This window comes from Dipodomys merriami, unplaced genomic scaffold (genome assembly GCF_024711535.1).
Source record: "Dipodomys merriami isolate MVZ:Mamm:240054 unplaced genomic scaffold, mDipMer1.0.p SCAF_4, whole genome shotgun sequence".
Classification (NCBI taxonomy): Eukaryota; Metazoa; Chordata; class Mammalia; order Rodentia; family Heteromyidae; genus Dipodomys; species Dipodomys merriami.
Window position 1 is genome coordinate 40,389,641 of NW_027205603.1, and position 17,250 is coordinate 40,406,890.

Below are 17,250 nucleotides of genomic sequence, written 5' to 3' on the forward strand. Positions count from 1 at the left end.
GCATAGTTGTAATCATTGCATTTCTCAATTCTAAAACCTCTAATTCAGTCTAGAATTAGGTCCAACATCTTAATTTATAATTCTGTTGGTTAATCTCAAACTTCTATAACCTTTTCTACTGTATATCATCACATGACATACACAGCACTTCAGTACTTTGGGATATTGGAAATATCTATTCTAATATCAAATCTAATTTTTCTCCCTGAAGAGTCCTGCTATGTAGTTTCCAGCATGTGAAAATACCACTCTTTTATACTTGTATAAATTCAGATTCTGTCATGTCCTATATGATAACCCTCCCTGCTACCTGATCATTTTGGCCAAATAATGGAAATTATTACTTTATTAATCTACGTATAATCATTCCAAATTTATTCCATATTCACATACGTATGTACATCTTAATTTTTATATATAAGCAATTGTATATATTCCAAAAGTATATGCTAGATAAAAATAAGAATGATGAAAAAGATGAGAAAGCAATCAGATACATATTTGCTTCTGGAGTTGTAACAAGGAAATGTTTTACATGAGAATTAGTGTACCTAAAATAGCAATATTCTTATTCAAGATCCACACTACATATTCAATCCTACTTCTAAGTTTATGTAGCAAGGTATTATGCTTACTCCTATTTAAGGATCATGAACTGAAGATGCTCTTTGTATTTGTTTCAGATAACCCTCAATAAAATAAAGCTATTTATGAAAAACAAGAGTGAGGCCATGTATAGTAGCTCAATAATTGTAATCCTAGCTACTTGGAGATGTGGAGACGGGGAGGATCAAAATTCATGGCTTCATAGACAAACAGTTCTCAAGACCAAATCTCAGCAGAAAAAGATGAGTGTTATGGCACCCACCTATTACTACAGCTATAAGGGAAGTATAAATAAATAGGAAAATTGAGGTCCTGGCTGGCTTGGTCATAAAATACTAGACTTTAAAAATTACCTAAAACAAAGCCAGGACCTATGGCTCATGCCTATAATCCTAGCTTTGCAGGAAGTTAAGATCTAAGGATTGTGGTTCAAAGCCAGCTCAGGCAAGAAAGTCTGTAAGACTGTTTATCTCCAATTAGCCATCAAAAGGCTAGAATTGGAGCTGTGGCTCAAGTGGTAGAGAACTAGTCTTGAGCAAAAACAGCTCAGGGATAGCACCTGAGCTCAAGTCCTAGAAGTACCCCTATCTTGAAAAAAATACCAAAAGGAATAGAGATGAGTACGTGGTTCTAGTGGAAGAGTTCCTGCCTAGCAAGTACAAGGCCTGGTGTCTAAATGCCACCACTGGCAAAAGAATTTAAAAAAGAAAAGAAAAATTCCTAACAAACTTTACAACGTATTTATAACACAATCCATTAACCAAGTACCGACCTTACATCAACATATAAGAAATTATGCTTTCTCCAATACTCCAACAGATAAAAATTCTCAAAATCAAAACAATTTACATATTTTTATAAAATGTAACAAACATTTCCCTAACATAAAAAGTACATCTTACCCTTAATGACTCCCTCACAAAAAGGGGCAATAGAATCAACTTTTTTTAAGTGGGATAGGGAAGAACAAGTTTTTATAAAAAATAACTGAAGCTAGAGAAAAGCGGGAGGTTGGGGGAGGAGGATAGTAATTTCTCCTCTCTTATCTGTGCTTTGCTTTCCTTTCCTTGTTTTAGTTAGCAACTAGTAACTGCAATCTGAAAATGGGAAATTCCAGAAAAAAAAAAAAAAAAAACATTCCTAAGTTCTTAATTGGGTGCTATCTATGTAGCAAGATGAATATTTCTTACCATCCATTCCACCCTACTTGGGTTGAGTATCAAACCTTTGTTTAGTGTCACCACTGTATATAATCTCCCTAGTCTTTAATTGCCTCAGTTACCAGAGATTCAATCTCCCAACCTACATAGTTGCTGGTCAACTTTCATTATACTTTATGGCCCCAAGTAGTGAGACTGGTAGTTTGGATGTTCTTAACAGAAGCAAAAGTGTCTTTTAAAATAAAGATGGTAGGGCTGGGGAAGGTGGCTCAGTGGTAGAGTGCTTGCCTTGCATGCATGAGGCCCTGGGTTCGATTCCTCAGCACTACATAAGCAGAAAAAGCCAGAAGTGGTGCTATAGCTCAAGTGGTAGGGCGTTAACCTTGAGCTGATGAGCTAAGGGATCTCCCAGGCCCAAAGTTCATGCCCCACAACCGACAAGACAAAAAAACAAAAAAGAACAAAAACAAAACAAATAAAGGTGGAAAAAGCATTACACTTAATAGAGATAAGAAAAAAAATATACCAAGGTTACTAAGATCAATGATAAGCATGAATTTGGAAAAAGGACAAAAGAAATTCGAGCCTGTCAAAATGCCAATGTTATAGCCATAATACATGGTTAAGTGCTTTAGTTTAGGTGGAAATAGCTTCTACAGTTTTTATATATGTACAGTAAAAGCACAGCATTATAGGGTTGGGTACTACCTGGTAGTTTTAGGATTCCACTGATGGAGTTTTAGATAGTATCCCCTAGAGGACAACTCTATTTTTGTAGACAGACACACGTACAATTTCTAATTTGATAAAAAAAAAAAAAGTGTACAATTTTTCCCTTTTGGTTATATGAATAATAGTTTTCCATGGTCAGATGGAATCCTACAAAATAGAATCATTTCAAATGAAGTGTATAATACCTCCAACAATGATGTTTACCATTTCTTCTACAATGCTCTGTACAATATCTTGTGGCTTTTCTTCACAGTCATGGTTTTCTCCGTCATACAATACATCATTTTTAGACAATGCTTTAGAAGAGGAAAAATGCAATAGAACATTATTTTTTGAAAACTTCTACTGAAAATGTAAAATATTCCAAAAATAAAGAAAAAAATATAACTAAGCAATTACACAATAAAGCTTCACAACTAGAATTGGAGGTGTTACTCAAATGGTAGAGTACCCAGCTAGTCATTCCAGCTGCTTTTTCAACAGGATAGTAGTCCAGGCTGGCTCAGGCAAAAAAATAAAATGAGACCTATTTGATAATATTAAACACAAAAAGAACTGGAGGCACCTTGCAAATGGTAGAGCTCAAGTTCCAATATCACACACACAAAGAAAACCTTTTTAAAGAAGTAAATAAGTATCTTTCAATTTTATGAATAACAAACAAAACAGGTAACCATACTTTACAACTTCTGTATAGCCTCAGGAAACTGAAAGAACTTAACATAATGTGTCTACAGATAAAAACCAAGATTTCCACTGGGAGTTTTCAAAGTAGCAATTCGAATGTTCTTAGATCTGGGACCTTGTCCTGATACTCACTGTCCTACCAAACAGCATCAGATTGTACATTAGCTATTATCGATTCTATTTCCACTATTCTTTCTTCCTACATCTGTAAAGGACTACCATTTATTCATTTTTATTATTATCTTTAAGTAGTTTTACAAAGGAATTGCCATTTAACAAAGCAGTTTATTGACAGAATGTATCCTGATTCATGGCAACCCTTTCAACATTCTCACCCACTCCTCCTAGTAGGATATACATTGCATTCTTAACTGCATTCCCCACCCTTCACTTTCCCCTCTTGACATTCATCTACCCCTTTTTTCCCTTGACTCCACCTTTTCTCTTCCAAGTATCCATTTCTTTGTGCTTATTTTGTTGGGCTTTAACTTTGTCTTTCTAGGGAATTACATTATTTGAGTTCTCACATGAACCTCTTATATTTCAGTTAATACATCTGTAACCACTTGCATATCACCTAACATATTTATTTATCATGATTTAAATCTAGCTTCCACATATATGGGGAAACATGCATCCTTCATCTCTCTGGTCCTGACTTAATTCACTTAACACACCTTTTCCAAATCTTTCCATTTTTTTTTTTTTACAAATGGCACAATATCATCCTTTCTAATGCATGAGTAAAATTCCACTTTCTTGATCCACTCAGGCATCTGGATGCCAATTCCATACCTTGGCTATGGTGAATAGTGTGCAATGAACATGGTTATGCAGGTAGCTTTACTGTAACCCGGTTTGTGATCTTTTAGATAAATGTCCAAGAATGAAATTCTATGTTTACATTTTTGAGGAACTTCCATATTGCTTTCAAGATTAGTTGAACAAGCTTACATTCCTATCAACAGTATTTAGAGTTCCCTTTGGCTGCATCCTCATCAGCATTTATTAATGTTTGTTTTCTTGATAATGGCAACTTGCATGAGATATAATCTCAGTATTGGTTTGATTTACATTTCCTTTATGGCCAGAGAATATCTTCATGTGTCTATTGGCCATTTTTACTTTTCTTCTGAGAAGTCTCTCTTTAAGTCATTAGCCCATTTATTAAATAGGCTGTTAGTTCTCTGAAGTTATAATTTTTAAAGTTCTATGTATATTCTGGATATTAGACTCCTGTCTGATGTATAACTGGCTTTTTTTTTTTAACCTAATTAGCTATGTCTTTTGCTGTGCAGAAACATAAGTTTGATGCAATCCCATCAAATCTTTATTTGTTGTGCTTTGGGATCTTTACTCAGAATCTTTCTACCTTTGCCAAGGAGCCCTAATGTTTCCCCTACTCCTTCCTGTAATAATTTCATGGTTTCAGGTCTTACACTGAGGTCTTTGGTCCATTTTATGAAGACAGCATTACATTCATCTCAAAACCAGATAAGGACTCATCAAGAAAAGGTCCACTATTTAGGATGCTAATTTCCCCAGTGTTCCTATTCTACGTCTGCCACCAAACAATGAATGTTACAAAAGGAAACCTGATAAAGAAGCTTGTCATATCAGCAGACTTATTTCATAAAACAAGCAAATAAAAGTAACATTTAGACTCTTCTGTGTAACAGAGACTGAAAGGTCTTGAAAAGCAATTTCCTTGTGTGTGTGTACGCACACGTGTATGTATTTGCGCACACTCGCCTGCTCTGTGGCTTAAATTTGGCTTACTCACTGTCCCTTAGCTTTTTCGTTCTATCATTTGAGCCACACATCCACTTTTGCCTTTTTGCTCATTCATGGAAGAATCCCACATACTTTCTTGCCCTAGCTGGCTTTGAACTGTGAACATCAGATGTCCTCCTGAGTAGCTAGGATTATAGGCATGAGCCATCCCTTTTTAAGCTTTTTATTTCTGTGCTCTAGTTGGCTAAAATTACTGTGCAGAATCCCATCTAAAATGACATAAAAAATAACTAGTGATTTAAAATTTTCATATGCATTAACTGACATAGAATGATAGTAACTAGCAATAAGCCTTTGTTATACATTATACATAAAGAATGCTTAAAGAAACTACTTGTCCACAGTCACATAGCTAATACGTGTGAGATATGCACTAGAGTATGAATCATGAACTGATGGTTCTCACCTATTGGGATAAAAAAATCTGTATAGGCAGAGGTAATTATAATTCTTATAATTCTGAATTAATTCTATAAACACCTGCTGAAGTGCTTATCACTAGATGTTCCCACTTCTTTGTCTTCACCCATGTCATACTTTAGAAAATTTCCCAACATTTTGGGAACATTGTAAATTTCCCAAAATTTTCTGGTGAACCAATTTTCACTCCCACTACCATGATTCAACTAAAGCATTATTCTTTTCAATATAAAGGCATTTTCCTAACTCTCCTCAGCACACATACCCTCTGTATGCCATTTCCGGGAAAATTCTCACATTTATGCTCACCTGATCCTTCAGTGAGGATAGGAACAGGCTAAAAGCAATGACTCAATCACTTTAATTCCTAGTATACAGTGACTAAAACACAGAAGCTTAACAAGTGTTTACTCAATGTATAGATGAAGGGATGAATAAAATCTCAGATTTATCAGAGATTAGATCTTTCAGTTGGCTCCTTTGAAAATGCAGTGAAAAGAACTATTTTGGTAAGACAAGAATCTATAAACTGGACGCTGGTTGTTCATGCCTGTAATCCTAGCTACTCAGAAGGCTGAGATCTGAGGATCTCAGAATTGCAGTTCAAAGCCAGCCCACACAGAAAAATCTGTGAGACACTCATCTTCAATTAACCACTAAAAAGCAAGATGTGGAGCTGTGGTTCAAGTGGTCAAATTTTGGGGCAATTTCAAATGGTCATCCTCCTATCATGCCTTCCACACAGTTAGGGTTACAAATGTGCACCACTATACCTGCCTTGTTAGTTGAGCTGAAGTCTGAATAACTTTCTGCACCATATGGCCTCATACTAGGAATCCTTCTGCCTCTCTGCCTCATGAGTACAGGAATAACAGATATTATACCATACCTGGCTTCACTGCTTGTCTTTTGTGGCAGTACTGCTGTTTGAACTTGGGGCTTTACCCTTGCTAGGCAGGCACCTTGCCACTTAAGCAATGCTCCTAGCTTTTTGGTTTGCTCATTTCTGAGACAGGTTCTTGCTTTTTACCTAGTTTGACCTAGATTATCATGCTATTTATGCTTCCTGCCATTGATAGGATGATAGGCATACCACCACACCTAGCTTTTCCTACTGAGATGTAGCCTCAAAAATTTGGTGTGAGATGGCCTCAAACGAAATCTTCCAGGTCTCCATCTCTTAAGTAGTTAGGATTACAGTTGTGAGCCACAGCACCAGCTTCAGTAATTTTCTGACCACAATATTTTCTAAACTTGTAATGATTTCCTACAACTTCCTAAAAACATCCTAGTAAGTAGATTCCTTGTTTGCTATCAAACTAAGGAGAAAACTAAAGGTCCTAATATGCTAAGACATTTATGACTCTTTAGAAAGTCATTATCTTCTCCAAAGGAAGACTATACACTATACACTATACTAAGATGCTACTATGTGCACCAGATCATTAATAGAGCTTCTGTGGATGAAAGTAACTTTAACTTAAAGGATGAAAAGGTCACAATTACATTAGGTTATCCACTAGATCATATTATTTTTTACCAGAAACTCTCCACTCCCACCCACTTCCCTTAGCACAAATACACCCCAATTCCCTTGCCAAGATTACTTTCAGCTGCAGTTGCCTGATCAGCTTCAGTCTGCTCATTCTCTGCACTGGAAATATCAGATCCATTTTCAGGCTCTGTGTCATCCTGAAGACTTTTATCCACATCATTTGTATGGGGGTCAAGGTCCCCTTCATGTTCTTGAGATATATGATCAATAGTCTGAGGTGGCAAATATCTAAGTTGAGGTGATTCAGGCTCATGATGGCTTACTGGAGACTGTAACAGATGATGATGTTGCCGATGTCTTTCTTTCTCCATTTGTTTGGCCTCCTGCAACTGGGAAGAAATAATTTCTGCTATTACAATAAGGAATTCAAAAGCAAGAAGGATAGGTTTCATCCAATTAGAAATCTTACATAGGAGATAGCACCTTGCATCTACATTTGCATCTAGGCTTCATATGAATTTTTTTTTAAAAATCAATTCATAAAGACTTCCATCAGTTATCTTTCATTTCATACTTCTATCCAAAGTCAAAGAAGACAAGAAATTTCACAAACTGAACAAAATAAAATACAATACAGTAAGAAGTTTAAGTGGAAAGCATCCTAAAGATTTCAATATAATTCCTGTAAAGTCCTTTCTATTTTTGATGCCTGCAGTATTCTATATAACGTTTTTAAAAATACTTACTGCTTGGTTTTCCATACGTGCAAAGATAACATTTAGCATCTGAGTAAGAGTAGCTTTGGCTGTTGTCTGATTGATGAGATTTTTGCTTGCTAGATAGATATTGTAACATGTTCTCACAGCCTGAAGTACAGTTCCTTCATGAATTTCTATGTGTTGTGATGTTACTGCAGTAAGTAAAGCCTTTAAAAACAAGTTTCATGACAAAAATATGAGTATTTTCAATATTACTGACATTAGAATTAAAGCTTTCAGAAACAATCATCACATTCAAGTAGTACATACAGAATTTCTGCCTGCCCTGAATATGTCAAATCTGTCATCAAGTCTTAAAATATTTAATAATTTCTTTACTCTGGAAGTAATTTCTATATAATCCTCTTAACTCCAGACCACCATTTAACTAATGCCAAGCCAAATTTCACTATAAATATTAATTTGTTAAAATGCATGGTATTTACACTGTCTCAGTTGAACATAAAACATATGCCTCATGTGTTTTAATCTATCAACTTTGGAGAGTAACTACTGTGTCTTTATCTCACCTTCAAATTTTTCTTACTTTAAGGATTAAAATAGATTATTATTATTATTATGAAATGTATTTATAAACTTTTAGAACCAAGCATTTTAAATAATCCTAAATGAATCTTCCAATTCTCTAGTGTACATATACCTATTATCCTTTTTATGCTACACAATACTATTAAAGTTAGAATTAATGAGTACATATCTAATCAATATATTTTGATTAAACCCTAAATGCTATGAAATTACAAACAGGACAAAACAATTGGACATTTTTTAGAACATACCTTGTGAAACAAATACATCAATAAAATGGAAAGGCTCAGAAGAGACTATATACCACATGAAGGAATGTTTTTACATGTAAATAATTTTAGAGGATTAAAAATTACACTGATATATAAGCACAGTACCATAGTAGTAACATTAATAACTATACTTGCAAGAATTCAACCACGTAGGCTCATTATAGCACAAACCTGGAACAGTATTTAAGTGGATGGTGCAATGGAATCATGAAAGCTGGTAGACAATTAGTGTACATGTTAATCTATGATTTGAGAAGTCAGGCTATAAGGGGTCAAACAGTACTAAAAAATTTAGTAGAGTCTAAGGATCTCACTCTAAACTTGAAGAATAAAGTAAGTATGAAAACCACACCAGAAACCAAAAAACTCGGGAAGATTCTAGGGACCCAATGCTTTTTTTAATGCTTATTTTAATGAATACTTGGCATTCAACAACAAAATTTCTTGATATAGTGTAATAAAAAACCCAACTAGCCTGTTATAACTGGAATGTGGTAATCATCTTGCGTGATATTTTTAAGTTGGAAGGTTTCTTCTGATTCTAAAAAGTATTATTTGTACATATATTGTATTATAAAAATTCACATTACATAATGAATTACCTTTATTATCTGTAACTGAACTCCTTCATCCGTTTGAGGTCCTTGAAAGCAGCCACATATTGTTTCAATAATTCTATCAATTAATTTTTTGCCTGGTGTTGTACTGTCTGGAGCATTGCCAGTCAAGTGCCCATAAGCAATAAGTTTCTAAAATAGACAAAATAAAGATCTCAATTAAACTAACTATACTATTTGTATACAATGGAATATAAATTAAAATATCTGAGAATATATTAAAGTTTTTATACAAAAATGTCAAGGTATAATAAAAGGTATAACTAAGTGCCAAACAAAGTTTTTCTAGAGTGTATTATCAACACTGGAAATTACTTACATATGAATTACAAAACGGAAAACAATGACTACAAGTCATCACTGATCAGACAGTGCTTGAAGAAAACCAAGTCTTTTTTTTAACATTTTTGTTTATTTTTTATTGTGAAAATACTGTACCGAGGGGTTACAATTACATGGGCAAGATAATGAGTACATTTCTTACCAAGCATTGTAGCCTCCTCCTTTGTTTCCCCTTCCCATCCCTTCCTATTCCCCCCCCATCCTCCCCGCCCCTCCCACCAAAGTTGTAAAGTTCGTTTTCGACACGACTTGTACTTCTCATTGTTGCAACGAGTCCACCTGTATTCTTATTTAAATGACTTGTTTTTCCCCTTCCCATACACAAATTATAATGACATCAAATACAGTGAAAGCAGGGGTTATACTGTGGGGGAGGGACATACAAAGCAACAAAGAAATAATCTTATAAATGCGTTAGAAACAATCCCATGAAAGAAAAAAAAAATTTGAATACATATCTTAGGGTTCATTTCCCTAACATCACCTTATCTGACCTTTTCTGCTTGACTCAGACATATACTAGATATTGCAAATAAAGGAAACCATAGGACCTATGTTTCTTTGGGCTTCGCTTACTTCAGTTAATATAATTTGCTTTTCCATTTCCTAATAAATGGGGCAATGTCATTCTTTCTGATGGAGGCATAGAATTCCATTGTGTATATAGACCACATTTTCTTGATCCATTCATCTACTGAGGGGCATCTGGGTTGGTTCCATATCTTAGCTATAGTAAATAATGCTGCAATAAACATAGTTGTGCTGGTAGCTTTAGTGTGGTCTTGTTTGTGATCCTTTGGATAAATGCCCAAAAGTGAGATTGCTGGGTCATAGGTAAATGGAGTCTTTTGAGGAACCTCCATACTGCTTTCCAAAGTGGTTGAACTAGTTTTCACTCCCACCAACAATGCAGTAAGGTTCCCTTCTGTCCACATCCCCTCCAGCATCTGTTGTTATTAGAGTTCTTGATTTTTGACATTCTAACTGGGGTGAGGTGGTATCTTAATGTTGTTTTGATTTGCATTTCTTTTATGACTAGGGAGGTTGAGCATTTCTTCATGTGTCTATTGGCCATCCTTCTTTCCTCTTCATAGAAGTTTCTCTTTAGTCCACTTATTTATTGGGTAGTTGTTTCTTTGAGGATTTGTTGTTGCGGGATTTAATTTTTTGAGTGAAAACCAAGTCTTAAGAACTTCTCTCTGATGAGTTAAAACTGCTCACTACTTTCTATTTAAATGAGGTTTAATTGATACTATTTTGGTGAAAACTACCTTAATACTTTTAAATGACACTAAATACTTTCCAATTAGATCAGTCAATTTGAAGAAAACTGTTTCCATAAACTGGCTCGAAGAAATCATAAATTTGTTCATCATTAATATTATAGTCTGCAATACAATGGATGTTTCCAGGGAAAACAAGTTCAGAAATCAGATGCATTTATCTTTATCTACCTTAAAGACAAACCATATGATCTCTTCTTAGCCACCCAGGTAATAGTTGAATATGTGAATATATATAATGCCCAGTGACAACACCTGAGCATAAAAGTTTGCCTTACAAAATATCTAAGAAGGAGAGAGGAGAGAGAGAGAGAGAGAGAGAGAGAGAGAGAGAGAGAGAGAGAGAGAGTGTGTGTGTGTGTGTGTGTGTGTGTGTGTGTGTGTGTGTGTGTGTGTGTGTGTGTGTGTGTGTGTGTGTGTGTGTGTGTGTGTGTGTGTGTGTGTGTGTGTGTGTGTGTGTGTGTGTATGCTTGAGTGCAAAACAGGTTGAAAAGAATTCAGTAAATTTTTTGTCATAAATGAAACAGTACAGCTGTGGTACAATAGTGAAATAGAATCTGCCACTATTAAACTGTTGATTTCAGGGCTGAGAACTTTTATCTGTCAAGGGCATCTAGATACTTACAATGTCATTATGGGATGTACAAAATTACCAACACAGGCATATAGGACAAGAGCAACTGGCAAGAAGTATTATGTGTCTGTCCTATCATATACCAAATAACATTCCCCACCTCTGCTTGATATACAATAGCAAGCATTTAGCATATTTCCCAAATGATGGTATATGTAAAGTTGGCAGATTAATGACCTATTGTTCTAGCTAGATGTGGTGGTGCAAATCTGTAGTCCTAGCTACTAAAGACACCAAAGCTAGGGGATTGCTTGAATCCAGCAGGTCAAGACTAGCCTGAGCAACATACCAAGACCCCCATCTCAAGAAGAAAAACGATCAACAAGAACAACAAAAAATCCTGTAACACCATCGTAGATCTTACATTTCATGTATAGAAAAAGATCAACACTTTCACATTATTGATAACAAAAGTAGACTTTGATTTTCACTAAGGTAATGGTTTTTGTTACCATTAAACTAGAAGCATCTTTCTGTAACTATTGTCTATCTTTACAACTATTTGATATCTATCTCTAAAAAAATATTCAAACTTGGTTCAAATGACAGAAACCATCAACTGTTAGTAATTTATAAACCATTTAAAAAAGTTTTTAGATACCTTTTTATACACACCTGCAAACAATCTAAAGATGTACTAACTATTCGGGGACATTTAGACTGGCATGCCAACTCAAAGGGTAAGAAGTATTTGTCTGCTTCAATAAAATTTGTCTTTGATTTCACTGGTGGAAGGGTGCTTGATCCAACTTTTGCTTCTCCATGGGGAGGACTAAATGAAAAATGAGAGTATGATATTAGAAAATCATTTAGACATAGAGACAGAATTTAGCAAAGTTCCTAAATGAGAAGAGTGTGATTAGGGTATTACATTTATTTGATAATAAATTCACAGAAACAGAATTACAGTTCTAAAAGGAACCTTGAGAAACCAATCTTCTATCTTCCCATAGTACATGAAGAAACCAAGGCCTAGAGAAAAATCAGTGACTTTCTACAAGGTCAAAAAGTAGTGACAGAACTGACTAAACAGGATTCCTGTTTAATTATTTTCCCAAAGCACTCAAGACCTATTATGTAAATATCTCACTTGTACCTACCTGTAGTATTATAATACCTTAAAAAGCAATGAGCTTTCCTTAAAAAAACAATGAGCTTTCTACACACCTTCCAGTTAAACTATACTTCTGAATTATTTTCAATCTGTTCTAAAGAGGTTAACACGATTAAAAGAAACACACTAGTCATTTTTCTACATATAAATCAGAATCTTTAAGAAAAGACATTAAAGTATGAATCATGGTATTTCAGAAATACTTTTCTATACTTATGAGAGTTTTGTGTTTCTAACTATGGCTTACAATTCTATTTCTTAAAACTCTTTGAAAATTATTTCACTATAAATATCACATGCAAAATTTGTTACTCTGAAAATATCGATGTTTATATTATTACTTTGGCTAAGACTGACAAGTTTGCAAATTATTTTTACTAAAGAAAAGAAATGCTACAAACCTCTGCTTTTCAGTTTCAGCTTTTATTTCATCTGGTAGAGGGAAGAAAAAAAGCATACATTAGAAAACTTCACAACAGAAAGCTCATGAAATATCTTGATAATAGTCTTTGTAAACCCATTTGGAACTTCTGAAACATTAGGAAGACTGTAAAGAAAATTAAGTGCTCAGTCTGTTTCACTTAAATGTATTAATTTATACAAATATTGTATGTTTATTCAAAGAACTGACATTAACAACCAGACTTAGAATGGCAAGCATTCTACTTTCTCCTATCAATTGCCTTTTTGTCAAGTAACTACATTAATCTGAGGCAGTAGTAACACACTATTACAAATGTCATACTGAAGTCACACAACCTTCAGCATATATTGGTTGAGGAAAACAAAACAAAACAAAACAAGACAAAAAAAAACCCTCAATGCACCAGACTTGTGCATCTAAGAGATTATTAGTCCACAGCAATAACTTCTTGAATAGGTATATATTTGATATTTAATCATTTTTTTCTATTTATGGCTACACAAGGCCCTGCAAAATATGCATGCCCAATTTAATAGAAAAAATTTCCAATTTGCTATAGATATTCTAAGGGATTTGGTAAATCAGATAAATCTTACTTAAATGATGGCAACTGTTTAACTAAGTAAACCTCCTTGAAGTTGAAAATAAAAGCATGTGGCAAGCACACACTATATTTGATATACTATATATATATATTGGATATACTAACTTTACACAAATCATTATTTGTACAAGTAAATACCTTAATATTTAAATCTTTTTTTCTCATTATTTAGAGAATACTTTATTAGTTTCTGTAATCAAACCCACGTAGATAAGACCTTACAAATTTAATACAGTGCGTTTACCCCTGTACAAATGGAAAAAAATTAAGTTTAACATTTCTAGACCAATATGGCTATTAATTTCTGTTCAATGCCAACTTAACACGGTAAAACTGGGATACTTTTTCCAAAGTTGACAGCTTCTTATAACAACCTTTTGAGGTATTTACTATCAAGTTTTCTTTTCTTTTTTTTTTTTTTTCAAGTTTTCTTTTAAATATTAGAAAACTGAAGTAGAGAGGTTAGGGTGCCTGGCTAATAAGATTTCACCAGATTTCAATATTAGGTAATCAAATTAGGCATCCTGATTTATTAATCAGTATATTACACAGTAGCTTCTAAGACTATTGAGAAAAATGTAGATATTAAAACAACCATAGTCCTATAAATTTAATAATTATCAAAACTACATTTTAGTATTTTCCATGTACCAAACACTTTAGTAAGTTCTTTATAAAGAGCAACTTTGCCAAATCATCTTCCAATGTAACTTACTGATAAAGTATGCTTATTACCTACTGTGTCAAACATTTGATGTTCAGTGTTTCAGTCTAATTTTCTTTGAACCAAATCCCTTTCCACTGTAACAATGGTAGGAAAAGGAAGAACAGTACAAAAACTATTGTCTGGAGCTATTTAAAAATTACCCAAGCCGGGCGCCAGTGGTTCATGCCTGTAATCCTAGCTACTCAGGAAGCTGAGATCTGAGGATCACAGTTCAAAGCCAGCCTGGGCAGGAAAGTCCATGAGACTCTTATCTCTAATAAACCCGAAGTGGCAGTGTGGCTCAAGCAGTAGAGCTCTCGTTTTGAGCTGAAGAGTGCAGGGACAGCGCCCAAGCCCAGAGTTCAAGCCCCACAAGTGACCAAAAAAGAAAAATTACCCAACGAAGGTTCACAATACTTAATTACTTAAAATCTATGTCAAATATTAAATCAATAGTACATAAAAAAGTAGTTTAACTGATTTTAAAAATGTATAGAGTTATGAGTATGGCTCAAGTGATACAGCATTCTTCTGGCATCCTTTAGGCAAAAAAAAAATGGGGGGCTGGGAAGGTGGTTCAGTGGTAGAATGTTTGCTTTGCATGCGTGAGGCCCTGGGTTCGATTCCTCAGCACCACATAAGTAGGAAAAAAAAAAAAAAAGCCTGAACTGATGCTGTGGCTCAACTGGGCAGAGCACTAGCCTTGAACTGAAGAGCTGAGGGACAGCGCCCAGGCCCAGAGTTCAGGCCCCAGGACTGACCTCCCCTCCCCCCCCCAAAAAAAAGATAAGGGAAAAATACAGTATCAATTGACCTAATTTTTTTCTTTTGGTGATTCTGGAGTTCAAACTCAAGGCCTCAGGCCTTCAAAGCAGGCACTCTACATTGAGTCTGCTTTTGTGACAGATATCATGTTTTTGTCCAAGCTTGTCTGGAACTTCAATCCTCATACCTACACTTCCCACTCATATCTGGGATTACAGATCTGTACTACTCATGTTTGGCATAGTTGTTGAGAACTGAGTTGTCTTGCTAACTTTTGCCTCTGCTAGTCTCAAATCACAAACCTCCCAAAAAGCTAGGATTATAGGAGTGTGCCACTACAGCATTTGTCATTAAATATTTATGTGACCATGAGTACAATCCTCACTTAACTACTAGATGGTTGCAAAGATCGCTTATAATAAATGGAAAGACAATAGTTCACCACCTGTTTTTTTGTACAGTCCATGAGTTCGATTATAGTTTTGATAGCTATACTTCTGCAATTCACTTAATTATGGGAAATACTAACTCTGAACCCCCAGAAAGAGAAATGTTACTTCCCCTAAAAGAAATGTATTGCTCCCATTAGGAGATTAGGATTTTTTTTTTTAATTGGTCGTGGGGCTTGAACTCTGGGCCTGGGTACTGTCCCTCAGCATTTCAGCTCAAGGCTAGCTCTCTACCACTTGAGCCCTAGGGTCATTTCTGGCCTTTTCTGCTTACATGGTGCTAAGGAATCGAACACAGGGCCTCACGCATGCAATGCAAGCACTCTACCACAGAGCCACCTTCCTAGCCCCAAGAGATGAGACTAGGATTATTAAGATCATTTCAATTACTAAATTTTAACCACAAAAATTCAGATTTTTTTCTCCTGTTACTTAACGGCCTTCATAATGTTCTTCTAATAAGCCTTTTTCAGAGGGCTGTTATCTTTCTCTTCTTGTCTCCTTCCCTCTCCTCTCCTCTCAATAACTTTTTTTTCTCCTTGAGGTACTGGTATTTAAACTTAGGATTTCATATCTGATAGGTCCTAAGTTCAAATTCCATACTACCAAAGGAGGAGCTAGAGGAGGAAGAGGAAAAAAATAATGCAAATCCTTAGGCTCCATTTTGAGTCTACATCAAATGATAAAGTCATACAATCTGTATCTTTAACAAATTTCAAGGAGATTCTAGTACACTAATACTTTTAACAATTATTGCCATAAAGTGTTTTTAAAAAACAAGAAGGCAGATTCTACTCATTGCATTCACATCCATTTATATCTAACCCTAGATTGAGTCTATGCCAAATTCCTTTTTTATTTTTTTGAGGCAGTGATTAAACCCTTTACCAATGAGCCAAAAATCCAACCACTCATTTAATTAACATATATTGAATGCATAGTAAACTTCCGGTTGACCTTCAATAGCAGAACAAAGAAACAATGTGTCAATTTTTTTTTTTGGGGGGGGGATCCATTCCTGGGGCCTGAACTCTGGGCCTGGGCACTGTCCCTCAGCTCTTCAGCTCAAGGCTAGCACTCTACCACCTGAGCCACAGCACCACTTCAGGCTTTTTTCTTTTTGCTTATGTGGTGCTGAGGAATCGTACCCAGGGCCTCAGGCATACAAGGCAAGCGCTCTACCACTGAGCCACCTTCCCAGCCCACAATGTGTCTATTATTAAAGACAGAAAAAATGAAAACACCAAATTAAGAATATACTCAAAATAAAAATCATGAGATGAAAAAAAAAATCACAAGATGTTTGCAAAATTCAGTACTTCATTCCAGTACTGAAATTTCAGGTATTATTTCCTTTCTAATTATTAATACCCCTATACCTTTCAAAATGATTTTTAGTGTATGTGTGTGCGCACGTGCGTGGGCACATGGGCAGGCACGCGCACGCGCACACACACACGCCAATCCTTGGGCTTGAATTCAGGACTTGGGTGCTGTTCCTGAGATTTTTTTTTCTTTTTTGCAGGATTCACATTTATTGATTTGAATACCTAACACTTGCTAAACATGCATTTCACACTAATTGGTCACATTTCTACTGGTAGTTCACAGGACAGGGGCCCACCCCTTGCCAGCAGGCATGTGTGGAAGGTAACATAGGGTCTTAGCAGCCTGCAGAGCCCACCAACTGTCATTCAGTCACTCCGGGTTGGTGGCCAATGGCTCTTTGGGAATGAGGGCTCAGAGACATCCAGCTTGTTCAATTCCCATGAAGGACTGTGGGGAGAGTGGCAGGCTTAGGCTGTAGGTGCCACCAGAACCCCAAGGTAGTATTTGTGG

At 35.4% G+C, this 17,250-nt stretch overlaps 1 protein-coding gene across 3 annotated transcripts in view; it reads right to left on the reverse strand.

Moving 5' to 3' along the window:
• The window catches only part of Arfgef1 (ARF guanine nucleotide exchange factor 1), a 116,415-nt gene that overhangs the window by 72,294 nt on the left and 26,871 nt on the right, over nucleotides 1–17,250 (reverse strand). For all 3 annotated transcript variants that reach the window (XM_069990843.1, XM_069990845.1, XM_069990846.1), the window contains exons 2-7: nucleotides 12,865–12,895; nucleotides 11,965–12,121; nucleotides 9,076–9,222; nucleotides 7,641–7,820; nucleotides 7,007–7,283; nucleotides 2,684–2,794 (exon numbers count right to left, since the gene is read on the reverse strand). In XM_069990843.1, the coding sequence (XP_069846944.1) occupies nucleotides 2,684–2,794; nucleotides 7,007–7,283; nucleotides 7,641–7,820; nucleotides 9,076–9,222; nucleotides 11,965–12,121; nucleotides 12,865–12,895 (903 nt within the window). The remainder of the gene's footprint in view (nucleotides 1–2,683; nucleotides 2,795–7,006; nucleotides 7,284–7,640; nucleotides 7,821–9,075; nucleotides 9,223–11,964; nucleotides 12,122–12,864; nucleotides 12,896–17,250) is intronic.